Source organism: Brachyistius frenatus, unplaced genomic scaffold (assembly GCF_029030835.1).
Source record: "Brachyistius frenatus isolate BFR_SWC_R1_liver_20210118 unplaced genomic scaffold, ASM2903083v1 Contig_208, whole genome shotgun sequence".
Taxonomy (NCBI): domain Eukaryota; kingdom Metazoa; phylum Chordata; class Actinopteri; family Embiotocidae; genus Brachyistius; species Brachyistius frenatus.
Window position 1 is genome coordinate 279,721 of NW_027210807.1, and position 14,351 is coordinate 294,071.

A 14,351-nucleotide genomic window follows, 5' to 3' on the forward strand; every position below is an offset into this window, starting at 1 on the left:
CAAAAGGCCAAACGGGATTTTTTTGAATGGGGGCGGAATTTAAGTAGTAGAACAAACGAGTACTTTTTTTGAATCTCCTCCCGAGAGAGACTTGTGCTTGGACCAACTACGACTGTGTCGGCTCTATCATTGGCTACAAACTGGACAGTCTGGAAAAGGTGGTGGAGAGGAGGACGCTGAGGAAACTATTATCCATCTTGGATAATCCTGACCACCCTCTCCACCACCTGCTGCAGGGACAGAGGAGCACTTTCTCCAAAAGATTCCTCCAGCTCCGCTGTCACAAGGACAGATACAGGAGATCATTCCTGATACAGGAGATCATTCCTGATACAGGAGATCATTCCAGATACAGGAGATCATTCCTGATACAGGAGATCATTCCTGCCACTGCAATAAGACTACAATAACTCACCTCTGGCAAAATCCATCACACAACAATAACACTGTTGGTTGTCTGTTTTCTTGTTGTTTAAATCTTTGCACTATTGTTTAGTTAGTTTTAATTTAATTTAATTATTCTATCTTATTTTACTCTATTTTATTGTATATACTGATCTATCTATCTATCTATCTATCTATCTATCTATCTATCTATCTATCTATCTATCTATCTATCTATCTATCTATCTATCTATCTATCTATCTATCTATCTATCTATCTATCTATCTATCTATCTATCTATCTATCTATCTATCTATCTATCTATCTATCTATCTATCTATCTATCTATCTATCTATCTATCTATCTATCTATCTATCTATCTATCTATCATGCTCCTTACTTTCTATTGCTCGATGGCGCCATCTTGTGGCCGCGCGGGACCGACGTTGTCTGCGGAAGAGGAGACCACTTGAAGCTCCGCCCGGAGAAAGGAGGAGGAGAAAGCCCTGGCTGACTCGTAAAGTCACATTATAGACTCTTGATCTCACAGGACGGTCAGAGCGTTTGTTTACCAGATTTCTGTAGCGATTTACAGACTCTATCTACTCTGCTGCAAATCAGGAGACACCAGTTCTCCTCTGACCGCACAGGAAGCGGTTCATACACGCTATTTAAAAGGTAGGTAAGGTGAATTATGGACTTTGAGTTTATATTCATACGTGCGTCTAGATATACAGATGTTGATCTGATTTTAGGCCGTTGGTCCCCCTGTAGGAAGCATTTCTACTGCTCTGTAAATGACCAATTCTACTGAGGTTGTGATGAAAACATGAATGAGAACTCTGTCGGGACAATGCACACAGGTCTGAGTTGGCAGTAGTTGAGGAGAGCAAAGTTGAAGAATAATGTGCACCCTGGGTCAGGTTACAATCACAGGTTAACACAGGTTTGGATTACACATGTTCTTGTTAATGACTAAATATATATTCACCTATCAAAGTGCAATCAGCTTGGACTTTGTCCCTTCACACAAACTGAAGAAGTAACATCTTACACACACACTGGTAGGCTTCAACTGCACCTGGACGCCAAAGATAAGAATGAAGCATCTGATTTACCAAACAGTGGTGGAATGTCAAAACATACTCATGTCAGTAATACACATTTAATGGTATTTGTACTTTCTTAATACAGAATTATTGTACATTTTGCTCTACATTTATATGGCAGCTGTAGTCCTCCCAAGATTTCACACCCAAAGCTGGCTGTATAATGACGATATAATGCATTTTATAGATAAAGACACAGGTTTAGGAGTATAGCCCAACATGGTGACATAAAGGGCTTTATATAAGACAGAACACAACACAAAGCTTTCAAAATGCAAGGCAATGTAAAAAGTTCAATATAACACAAGCTAACCAATTTTATTCAAAGCCCACATTTTGCTGTATTTATCTGATTAATGGTTAAGATGGCGCTGTGTGAGTCAGTCACAGCAGCTCTCACAATTTATTTTCTTTAAGTTTATTTGTGTTTTTTTTCTCTGTTGCTCATCTGCGTCTATGGATGTGCGACTAATGAAATTAGTTTTTTAGTTTGTACTTATTTGTGAACTTCTACAAACTTCTTCGGGAACTTCTTCATTGTTCAGCGATGCTCCATTATTTACACACGGGAACAGCTGTTGGTGCTGCGCGACTCTGGGATTCTCCCTGAAGAAAGACCTCAGATCCCCGAGGAATCAAGGAGGAGGAAGCGGGGCTGCAGAGCTGGAGTCAAACGCCGGCAGAGGAATAGACGTCTGTTATTATGGGGAATGTGAGATCTCTCCCAAATAAGATGGAAGAGCTGTCGGCGCTGGCCAGGCTGCTGAGGGAGTACCGGGAGTCCAGCATCGTGTGCTTCAGCAAGACTCGGCTAAACGAACTTTGTATGCAAATACAAAGGATGCTTACAGCTCTTCACGACATGGTCCATCTGCTCCCTCTTTACATACCTGTAGTGAACAAACAACCCCCCACCAGCAGGTATGTGAGAAGATGGTCTGAGGAGGCCAGTGAGGCGCTGAGGGACTGCTCCGCCACCACTGACTGGGAAGTGCTATGTCGGCCTCACGGGGATGACATGGACAGTTTGACTCACTGCATCACGGACGACATGACGTTCTGCGTGGAGAACACCATGCCCACCAAGAAGGTGCTGTGCTTTTCTAACAACAAGCCCTGGGTGACCCCAGAGCTGAAGGCCCCGCTGAACGAGCGCTATACAGCCATCACTGCAGGGAGCTGGAGTGGACGGGCGCCTGACTGCATGGACCATCGACTACCTCACCAACAGACCGCAGTACGTGAGGCTTCACAACATGGTGTCTGATGTGGTGGTCTGCAGCACGGGGGCCCCGCAGGGCACGGTGCTCTCCCCCTTCCTGTTCTCCCTGTACACCTCAGACTTCAGGTACAACGCTGACTGCTGCCACATCCAGAAGTTCTCGTGGACGTGTATCAGAAGGGAACGATCTGGAGTGCAGCCAACGATACCGGTGAATATCCAGGGATTGGACATTGACATTGTGGACACTTATACATTCATGGGTGTTCACCTCAATAATAAACTGGACTGGTCGGACAACACTGATGTCCTCTTCAAGAAGGACCAGAGTCGACTCCATCTGCTGAGAACATCTTTTATGCAGCGGTCTGCTGGATCTGTGCAGGTACAGAGAGGGACAGGAGGAGACTGAACAAGCTGGTCCAAAGGGCCGGATCTGTCCTGGGCAGTCCTCTGGACTCCATAGAGGAGGTGGGTGAGAGGAAGGATGTTAGCCAAGCTGACATGGATCATGGTCAACACCTCTCACCTCCTCCGTGAGACTGTAGGAGCTTTAAGCAGCTCCTTCAGTTCAGACTGCTGCACCCTCAGAGCAGGAAGGAGCGCTACCGCAGGTCGTTTGTTCCAACGACTGTCAGACTGTTCAACACCACCCTAAAATAATGTTGCACTGTATATCATTTCATAGCACCTGACACTTTCCATTCATCCCAAGCTGTATTTTTTTTGTTTTTTGTTTTTGTGTAAATAGTCTGCGTGTGTGTATTTATTCATGGCTCATATTTGTTTCTAAAATAATTTAAAAAAATGTATCCATCTTATTTTATGTATACGTATTTGTACATTTTTTCATATTGCTCAGTTCAGGATGGACAGGAATCAGTGTTGCGTGAAGCTGTCGATCCGGCCGTCCAGAGGACTCATGGACGAGAAGTTTGTCGTCCTGGTCCAGAACATCCTTCCTGGTTCCCAGCTGACTGTCCACGCTCTCCACCAGTGTGAAGACGGACACAGCTGGCAGGCGTACGCTCACTACACTGCCGATGCCACCGGGACTGTGAACGGTACGTGATTCAGTACCTAGACGTGGACATTCAGGGGGCTTGATTTGGAGATGTTTTGCAGGTATTTAAAAGTCTGTTCCTTTTACTTAACAGTTTCAAAGGATTGCAGTCTGGGTGGGACATATTCTGGGGTTGAACCGATGGGTCTACTGTGGAGCCTCGGACCGGTTCCTGGCAGCAAACCTGGGCTCAGGTAGGCTAACGGTGCAGATGATATCAATCAATAAAGGATTCATAATAAATACCAGTTCTGACACTCCCATCATCCCTCAGGATGAGGAAGAAGAATGTCCAGACTCCCATGGAGGTCACAATCTCAGTGTACCAGGATCACCAGGCAGAGAACTTTGTGGATCTGGTTCCACTGGCCGGTGTGGTGGTGGAGCGCTGGTACATGGCGCCCGGTGTCCGCAGGATCCCGATCACAGAGGAGAATCTCACTGCGACCCTCTTCCTGCCCCCAGGTAGGACCAGATGACCTGGATGTGAGCCACTGCAGGGAGCCGGTGTTAGTGAATGGAGAGGAGGAGATGTGGGGAAAAGCTGCAGCCGGCTGGTTCTGTTTAGAAAAACACCTGCAGGAAACACTTAAAGCTTTTCATTCAAAGAAATGCAGTGTTGCAACACCATGCCAACAATACATCTTAAAATTAAAATGAATAAAGTATCTATCTATCTATCTATCTATCTATCTATCTATCTATCTATCTATCTATCTATCTATCTATCTATCTATCTATCTATCTATCTATCTATCTATCTATCTATCTATCTATCTATCTATGGTGGGGCATTGGCATATTTACCACTGTGTTGCATCACCTCTTCTTTTTACAACACCCTGTAAATGTCTGGGAACTGGAGAGACCAGTTTTGTGTGATATATTGTCACATCCTTGCCTTTTCAGCTTTTAAACGGGTTAACAGGTCCAGACTCTTCTACTACAGAGGCATGCTGTTGTAATACGTGACAAATATGGTTTGGCATTGTTTTGCTGGAATAAAGCAAGGTCTTGCCTGAAAGAGACGTTGTCTGGATGTGTGGATACGTTGCTCCAAAACATGGATGCATGGATCCATGAACATTTATGGTTCCTTTCCAGATGCGAAAGCAACCCATGCCATGTGCACCAATGCACCCCTGTACTGTCAGGGATGCTGGCTTTTGAACTGAGCGCTGTTGGACCAGGTGTTTTTTTACAGTCAACTTTTTTGACACGTGTTGCTGCCAATCAAATTCAAAATAAGCACATATTTTTCATAAAACAATGCAATTTTGCAGTTTCGACATTTGATATGTTGTGTTTGGTCTATTTTCAATTTAATATGGGTTTATGTAATTTGCATATCATTGCATTTTGTTTTTCTTTACATTTGACAAGGCGTCCTAACTTTTTTGGAATCGCGGTTATAAATGTTTTTCACGTTTTGATTTGTGTGAAGGACCCGGACCTTTCCCCGGCCTCCTGGACCTGTGGGGGGGTGGAGGGCAGTTGGTGGAGTACCGCACAGCGCTGCTGGCCTCCCATGGCATCGCCTCTCTGGCCCTCGACTACCTGACACCGAAAATCACTTTGGAAACTGGAAAGATGGTGGACAACCAGTACTTTGAGGTAAATCTGATGAACTTCATATTTTGGTCTCCGGGAGGCAGCGGAGAAAGAAGCTTTTACAGCCTGGAAGCTTCTGCATACTTTTTATTTCTAGAAGTATTGTGTATCTTTACTGATGTTCTTTCATGTATGTTATGACTTGAGTCCTCCTCCTCCACAGAATATGACAGGTGCACCTAGCTAGCTGTAATTTTTAAAAGTTGGCCTACTGCTGTAGAGCCAGGCAGTATCAGAGCTACTGCCCTTTGTCAATTTGTCCAGCCGACTAGTGAACATAAATTGTGTTTTCTCCAGGCATTACAGGGTTTCCAAGCTTTCTTGAAAACAGTATATTTGACACCTTGAAAATTGAGATGTAAAATATAAAATGTCCTGAAAACCACAGAGTTGTCCTTCAAAGTAATTTTGCTATTGTTGTCTCTTGCTGAAAGCAAACGATGAGATCCGTACACCCGCTGGTAGCTGAAACAGTTGAGGGACCAGATGTGTTGAGAACGGCAGGGTGACAATTTACAGACTAACAGTGCATCCGGAAAGTATTCACAGCGCTTCACTTTTTCCACAGTTTGTTATGTTACAACCTTATTCCAAAATGGATTAAATTCATTTTTTTCCTCAAAATTCTACACGCAATATCCCATAATGATAAAGTGAAAAACATTTGTTTAAATTTTTTGCAAATCTATTAAAAATAAAGAACGGAAATATAACATGTACATAAGTATTCACAGCCTTTGCTCAATACTTTGTTGAAGCACCTTTGGCAGAAATTACAGCCTCAAGTCTTTTTGAGTATGATGCTACAAGCTTAGCACCTATTCTTGGGCAGTTTCTCCCATTCTTCTTTGCAGGACCTCTCAAGCTCCATCAGGTTGGATGGGGAGCCATTTTCAGATCTCTCCAGAGATGTTCAATCGGGTTCAAGTCTGGGCTCTGCCTGGGCCTCTCAAAGACATTCACAGAGTTGTCCCGAAGCCATTCCTTCATTATCTTTGGCTGTGTGCTTCGGGTCGTTGTCCTGTTGGAAGATGAACCTTCGCCCCAGTCTGAGGTCCAGAGCGCTCTGGAGAAGGTTTTCATCAAGGATGTCTCTGTACATTGCTGCATTCATCTTTCCCTCCATCCTGACTAGTCTCCCAGTTCCTGCCGCTGAAAAACATCCCCACAGCATGATGCTGCCACCACCATGCTTCACCGTAGAGATGGTATTGGCCAGGTGATGAGCGCTGCCTGGTTTCCTCCAGACATGACGCTTGGCATTCAGGCCAAAGAGTTCAATCTTGGTCTCATCAGACCAGAGAATCTTAGCTGTTGAAATAAACTGAAAATGTTACGTAGGAGCGGCCAGCCCGAGGTTTTTATGTTCCCGGGTTCATTTGTAATTACCGCCTGCCCATGAGCGTGTTAGAAATAATGTATAATCGGGACAAAAATTGTGATGTTTATTCAGACAGGATTATATAAATACCTAGATTCTGTTACTGACAAGTTTTGAATTTACTGTTCATGTTCTTTCAGCTGTTTTTTAATGTTTATTTTTACTCAGTAGCAGACGTGTCCAGTGTCACCGCACAAAGGTTGTAGATGGTCAGTGTTGGGAAGAGTTTCCTCCAATCTAGAAGGAGAGAGTGACACTCTGCTCGGAAAATTGTTGAGATAGCTGCAGACACTACAAAAAGGGGTGTGTCTGATATCAGCGTGTGTGTTATCAGTGTGTGTTTATGTGAAAATAAACCCATAAAAAACTGGGATAGAGGTTTATGCAGGCTGACAGGAGCACTTATTCACTCAGACCAGTGAGACCAAGTGTTGAAATGACAAATTACTAGAAGAAGTGCATCATGCAGGTCAGTTTACGTTTCCTCTTCTCTTGTCATTAATACGTTTCTGTTTTGAAAAAAAAAAATTACATATTTTATTTATAAAAATTGGGATGAGGAATTCAAGGACACTAATAAGAGTTAACAGAAAACTTGATTGCACCATGAGGCCTGTCAATCAAGCAAACACACCCTCTAAAACACAGTTTTTTGAGGCCTAATATCTAATTAATGACAGGATTAATTTCAGATGGACCGCCAGAACACTAATAAGAAGGAGTGACTGTAGTGAATGACACCATAATTACTCGTGTAAAAAAACAAATTGAATTTGTATTTCATGAGAGAAGTTGAATGGGAGTCTATGGAGCCATAGCCTTTATGAAGCCATCCTCCTTGTGGCTGTTGGGTTCAGAACCGTAACATAGCGCTGATAGGATAAGAATCAAACCCACAGTCAGACAAAAACAAAGCTTGGCACCAAATCTGAGTTTTACTTGCAGCAAGGGAAGTCCGTGCAGGGTCTTAGAGTTGTAAGCTCTTCACCTGGCATCAGCCAACTCCGAATCAGACTTCCCTCTTTGCTACTTTTATTGTATACATGGGTTACAAAACATCACGTGATTACATTCCTATAAGTATGTGCACATGTTGTATAACTTGAGTGCATAGGGGTTCAATGCTCTTCACACCTTATGGGTATGTTTTCTTTTAACCTATGTGCTCTACTAAATTAAAGCCAGTTCCTCCTGTCAGAAAGGAATTCGTGATTTATGCATGTAGTAGTGACCTTTCAACTGCTACCTACATAGACCAAAGGAAACTTTTGCACACATGGTAGTACTGAATTTACACACTGACAATGAGCTTTTTAGACCCTGAACTACGTCCATGTTTATATAGAGTCTATGATTGAATCGTAGCACAACAATGTAAATAGAAAAAAGTATGTGGGAACAGAAGCCGGGACAGAGGACAGAGGTGTGTATTTTTCAAGATTTGAAAAAGACAAAGATAACTTAATCAATCAGTCAAACTTGATTTGTATTGCACTTTTCACACAAATGCTATGTAACAGTGGTTTAAAATAAGAAAAGTAAAAATAATACCCCCCCCCCCTCCCTTCAACCAACCACTACCCAGTAAACACCAGAGGTGGGACTTTAAGTTACTTACATTTCTAAAATATAGTATAAGGTTATGCCAACTGGTAAAACCAACTAAAATGTATAAATAAATAGACATATTCTATAGATATAGTAGATTATAGCCACCTGCTTGACGTTGATGGTCCAGCTGTCAAGAAGGGATGAAATCTGGTTCATGAAAATGTGTGGCTGGTAAAAAGGTTTCAGATTGGAGTTTGTTCGACCATCAGAAGTTACGGAACATCTAACATATTCTGTAAAATGATAACGAACACACTGGTCTCTGTGTTTGAGTTGTATCATTCTGTTTTCTGACTGCAGACAGCCTATAGAGTCCTGCAGCAGCATCCTCAGGTCCTCGGCAGCAGGATCGCCATGTTGGGCCTTTCCTTCGGCACCTGTGTCACCCTCAAAATGGCTGTTTACTCCAAAGTTATGAAGGTATGGCAATTGTAGCTGAAACCTGTTTTCATAGTCTCAACATCTGTAAAAGGTCAACATAATGGGAAATATGTGTATTTTTGTTTCATGCTGAGAATTGATGACGCCATTGATTCCACTCTCATGCCTATTTTCCTGTACAGGAAGTATGAAGGTCCAGTTAGCAAACATTAGCCAAGAGACTGGAAACAGTGGGAAAGCCAGAGATATCGTTGCTTCAAAATATGAACAACTGATTTTGCCTTCATGGGCTCATCTTAACTTTTATTATACTGGAACAGAACCTCGAACTTCTGCTGTAGCTCAGCCATGTCAAAGTATTTTTTGGGCTGGTCAGTATCTTAAACTTGTACACAGTTGAACATCATCCAAAAGCTAATTGCCAGTTTACTTTGCCTGTTCAATAGATGACTTTGGGGACTCCAGTTTCAGTCTGAAAGTGTTATGTTATATATTGGACTACACATGTTATATTTTCATGTTTCCCTTCTCACCTTTGTCCCTCTTTCCCACAATAATGGGCTGTTACAGTGGCTTTTTCAGCATGTTTTCATTATTCCTGCTTATGATGCTTTAAGGTGATAAAAGCTTTAGAAATAATGGCAATAATAATAATAATGGTAAATCTTGGTGGTTACTGTTTTAAGTTTTTGACACTTTGCTACTTTATCATTTTGTGTCTTTGTATGTTCTTTGTTCCTTCTTGGACATTTTGTGTGTGTGTGTGTGTGTGTGTGTGTGTGTGTGTGTGTGTGTGTGTGTGTGTGTGTCAGCTTAGATGTACGGTGTGTATCAGTGGGAGCCATGTGCAGCCGGTTGACGGAACTCTGGAGCAAATACTGACTTTCTTTAAGGAGTAAGTTACTCAAATTAATACTTTAAGGAGACAAACAGACATGAATCTCAGACTTAGTTTTGATCAGTTCTGAACTAAGTCATCATCTGCCAAATGAAAGTAGATGAATTCTGTTCTTTTTTTCATTTTGTTTTTTCGTCCCATCAGTAACGGTGCGAAAACTCGCATCAACGAGAAGAACGAGGTCATCTGGCGAGAACTGCTGCTGCCCATCCCCACTGACCCCTCACTCAAAGTGGATGTGAGTACCACCAGCCACAGTGTCTCGGTCTTTTTGTTGCATTTCATTCAGTTTTCAGTTTTGTAAATGTATTTTGGGTTTTAAAAGTATCTTTTTAATGGCATCTAATGGCTTTATTTAATTAGTACAACAGTGTAGAGAGCAGAATCAATCTGGGAACGTAGTTCAAATATGCTCCAGAAATGTTACAGAATACAAAAACATTTAACAAGAACGCAAAAACATTTCAGAAAACACAAAAACATTTCACAGAACACAAAACATTTCAGAAAAAACAAAAAAAACACAAAAACATTTTACAAAACGCAATGGCATGTCACAATATACAAAAACATTTCACTAAACACAAAAACATTTCACCAACCGGGAAGGGTAGGACAACACATGTTGTTTGTGATTGGACAGAGCCCAAGTCAATCTGCTTGCAATCCAGACCTGTCACCAATTTCAAATATTTAGCATATCCTGAAATGAAAAATACGATGAAGGAGACCCTAAACTGTTGAGCAGATGAAATCCTATATCAGGCCAGAATGGGACAACATTTCACTTCCAAAACTTCAGAAACTAGTATTCTCGGTTACGAGTGTTTTTAAAAGAAGACTTAATGTAAAAGTGTCAAACATGCCACTTTTTTGAGACGTGTTGCTGGCGTCAAAATTAAAATGAGCAATTTTTTTTCATAAAACAATACAACTTCTGTTTCAACCCTTGCTATGTTGTCTTTGGTCTATTTGGTATTAAATATGGATGTATGTGATTTTCAAATCATTGCATTCTGTTTTTATTTACATTTTACACAGCGTCCTGACTTTTTGGGAAGACAGAGTTGTACATTTCTTTAGAGACTAAGCATAGATGTGGAGGAAATACACCCACAGATAAATTATTCCCGAGGTGATGGGAGGTGAAGCTTAAATATTAAATGCTGTAACGGGTGTAGAAGTGTCACAAGCTGCTGCTGTTTGTCTCTGATCAGGTTGGACAACTTCAGTGTCCTCTGTTGCTGGTTGTAGGTGAGGACGATCAGAACTGGCCCGCCCCCGAGTCTGCAACGGACGTGAGTTCATTGACACGACAGCTTCCTGTATTTATTACAAGAGATTTGAAGTCAGGTTAGAAAGCTGGATGATCAAAGGAAACTGAATTAGGGCAGTGAAATATGGAAGTCCTAGAGGGCCAAAACTAAACAATAAAGTCATTCAAAATGATGAACCGACGCTTCATGAAATAATGACTTAGGTTTTAAAGTAACAATTCAATATTTTAATTTTTGTAATAACTGCTTCATTTTAGTATATGAAAAAACTATGTGTACATTTATGTGTTCACATTTATCCATTATTCAGCCATACCTTTGATCGTCATATTTGTAATTTACTGTGAACTCTGTCGATAGTACTCGATTGTTTTCCAATTTTCTTTTATTGACCTTGTTTGTGAAGCACTGTGCAAATAAACATTTGGACAAAATGTGAGATCAGGTTTGGAACTTCCTGTTTTCCAGATAAAGGAGATGATGGAGCGGGCAGGGAACAACCACCTGCTAACTGTCCTGTCGTACCCAGACGCAGGTCACCTGATCGAACCACCGTACACGCCGCACGTCCGAGCCAGCTCCTTCAAAACTCTCGACACACGTCAGAAGAGTAAGTTCACTTTCACACTGGGAAACTTGTAGACACTCTTAGAAACTCTCTGGATGATTTAAGTTTAAAGGTAACTTTTGATTCTTCTAATTTGAATGTCCAGTGTTGACGGTAAATGTAGTCAGTTGAAGCCCTGCTGGTTTAAGTTGTCGATTTAAGTTTATTTTTAGTATTCTCAAGAGGTTGACCAGCTCACCGCTATCCCAGCGAGGGGAAAAACTTTCAAACATAAGTCGGTTTTGGTAACAGCGTCCAACAAAAACAAGCAGAGCAAAGACACCACCAGTCGCTGTCTGCTCTTAGCAGCTCAGTTTCTAGATGGTCCCCGCTGGCCATATCCTCTTGCAGCTATAATGCAGCCACAGCCTCTGCCTCTCTTTGCTGCATCTCTTTGGCTGAATGTCCAAGTCAGCCAAAACACAAGAACAGGGATTTTGTTGTTGTTTTTGTTTTTGTTTTTGAGGGACCTCCAGAGCACACCATCTGGTGAATTAGAAAGTTCTTTTAGCCTGTAGTTCTTCCGGCCACCAACTACGTGACAGTACACATCAAATGATATCGCTGGTGCCGGAAGAACAACAGATTTTGCAGCTGCTTCCCAAAGAACAAGGGATTTATTGAGAAATGCATTGCTTCAATTAAAACCATCAACACTGATTACGCACCCTCATTAAAATTGGCAAAGTTTCTCTTTACTGTGCCAGAACCAGGCAACTTGTGTTTTGACCGCTGTTTTTTTTCTTTTCTTGTGTTTGCAGTCATGGCTCTGTGGGGGGGACACATGGTGGCACATTCTCGTGCCCAGGAAGACGCCTGGAGGAAGATGCTGGTCTTTCTAAGGGAAAATCTGTACGGCGGCTCAAACCATTATGCAACCTCATTTTCCCACCTGTAACCAAGCTGACAACCAATAAAAGTAGAGTCGCAAACTGAAGTCAAAATTCAAAATGTTTGCCCGAAGACCAGAAGAAATCATATATAAACATGATCCTGAGACACAAACGCCTTCTATGGGCCTGAGGTGATTTACACTGGACTGAGGCAAAGTAGGAAACTGTCCTGTGGTCTGATGAAAAGGAATTTGAGATCCTTTTTGGAAATCATGGACACTGCATTCAGGCTGAGGCGGAGAGGGACCATCCAGCTGGTTATCAGCGCTCTGTTGAAAAGCCACCGTCTGTGACAGTATAGGAATGCATTAGTGCACACGGCATGGGTAGCTCACACATCTGGGAAGGAACCATTAATGCTGTTTTGGAGCAACATATGCTAACATCCAGACAACTTCTCTTTCAGGGAAGGCCTTGCTTCAGCTGCTGAAAAGTTCTGGGTCTCCTTTGTCGTATTTATCATTTCATGATGTGCCAATTTTTTTAAATGGACGACAGGTCTAGACTGCAGGCTGGTCAGTTTATCACCTGGACTCTTCCAGAGAGCCATGCAGTTGTAATACCTGCAGAATAAGGTTTGACATTGTTTTGCTGAAAATGAAATCTTATAACAGGCAAGAATAGGAAAACATTTCACTTGGAAAACTCCCAACAACTGTTCTCCTCAGTTCCCAGACATTTACAGTGTTGTAAAAAGAAGTGATGCAACACAGTAGTAAACATGCCTATGTCCCAACTCTTTCGAGACATGTTGCTGGCATTAAATTCAAAATAAGCATATATTTTTCCATAAAACAATAACATTTCTCCATTTGAACATTTGATATGTTGTCTCTGGTCTATTTGCAATAAAATCTGGGTTTGCATGATTTGCAAATCATTGCATTCTGTTTTTATTTACATTTTACACAGCATCCCAACTTTTTTGAAAACGGGGTTGTGCAATATATATATATATATATAATAAAACAATGATAATACATCAAGTACTGTTATTATTGTTTCTATGCCGGTACCATCAATTGTTGAGCTGTTATGTTTTCAGATTATGTTCATACAAAACTGTAGCCAACAGATTAGCAACAGACTTGTACTATGTCTGGGTGGATGTCACATCCACTTTTTTTTTTTGGCCTCTTTGTATTCTTTTTTGTGGGTAAACTAATATTTATGAATAAATGGCATGAGGAGACCAGCTACTGAGTGAGTCACAGTGCAGCTCCCACACTCTCCTCCCACTCTCCTCCCACTCTCCTCCCACTCACTGTGTGGAGTCACTAGTTTACTATTAACCAGTTAGCTGCACCTAAAACACTCAACCTCTCATAATCGCCCAAATAGCAAAGTCCATGCTCTTCAACACAAACGCAGCTTATGTACATGCTGTATATGTATATTTGTATATGCTAAACATAATTATAATTTGTATTTATATATATATATAATTATACACCAAAACAATCATGAGTTGTGAAGGTTGATGAAATCATATATATATATATACAGTATACATTTTTTTTTTTTAATTTTTTTTTTTTAAACAATGCGATATCTTCAGAAAGTATTGACTCAGTTAATCTGTAGGCTGTATTTATTACAATTTATATTAATGTCCTGGTCATTAAATTTAAATTCCAACACTATGTTGTCTATTCAAATATATGGTCTAACTCACTCGTTTTTATTGTTATTTTTATTTAAAAAAAAAAAAAGTCAAATATTTCATATTTTAAAATGCTGTATTTTAACCAAATACCAGACCCTAAGCACACACTCACGCGTACTCTACAAGTTGAGATTGAACAGTGCAAACCTATGTTTGGTCCCATAGATGGAAAAACAGTATGGACACACCAGCAGTGGGTCCTCTAAGGGCTACATTGCAAAGGGCCATGTGGGCTGCCATTGAGGG

The 14,351-nt window shown here is 41.3% G+C and overlaps 1 protein-coding gene across 2 annotated transcripts; it reads left to right on the forward strand.

Annotated features, from left to right (window-relative positions):
* Positions 1–920: 920 nt before the first annotated feature.
* Positions 921–13,316, forward strand: LOC138633109 (peroxisomal succinyl-coenzyme A thioesterase-like). Of its 2 annotated transcripts, none has more exons than XM_069719149.1 (11): positions 921–1,064; positions 3,580–3,781; positions 3,875–3,974; positions 4,055–4,245; positions 5,225–5,394; positions 8,684–8,803; positions 9,577–9,659; positions 9,807–9,900; positions 10,880–10,960; positions 11,408–11,549; positions 12,308–13,316. In XM_069719149.1, the coding sequence occupies exons 2-11, from the start codon at positions 3,586–3,588 to the stop codon at positions 12,442–12,444; spliced, it is 1,314 nt and encodes a 437-aa protein (XP_069575250.1). In that variant the 5' UTR covers positions 921–1,064; positions 3,580–3,585; the 3' UTR covers positions 12,445–13,316. The 2 variants fall into 2 exon arrangements, with proteins under 2 accessions (XP_069575250.1, XP_069575251.1); XM_069719150.1 differs by having other exon boundaries at positions 3,585–3,781.
* The last annotated feature ends 1,035 nt before the right edge of the window (positions 13,317–14,351 follow it).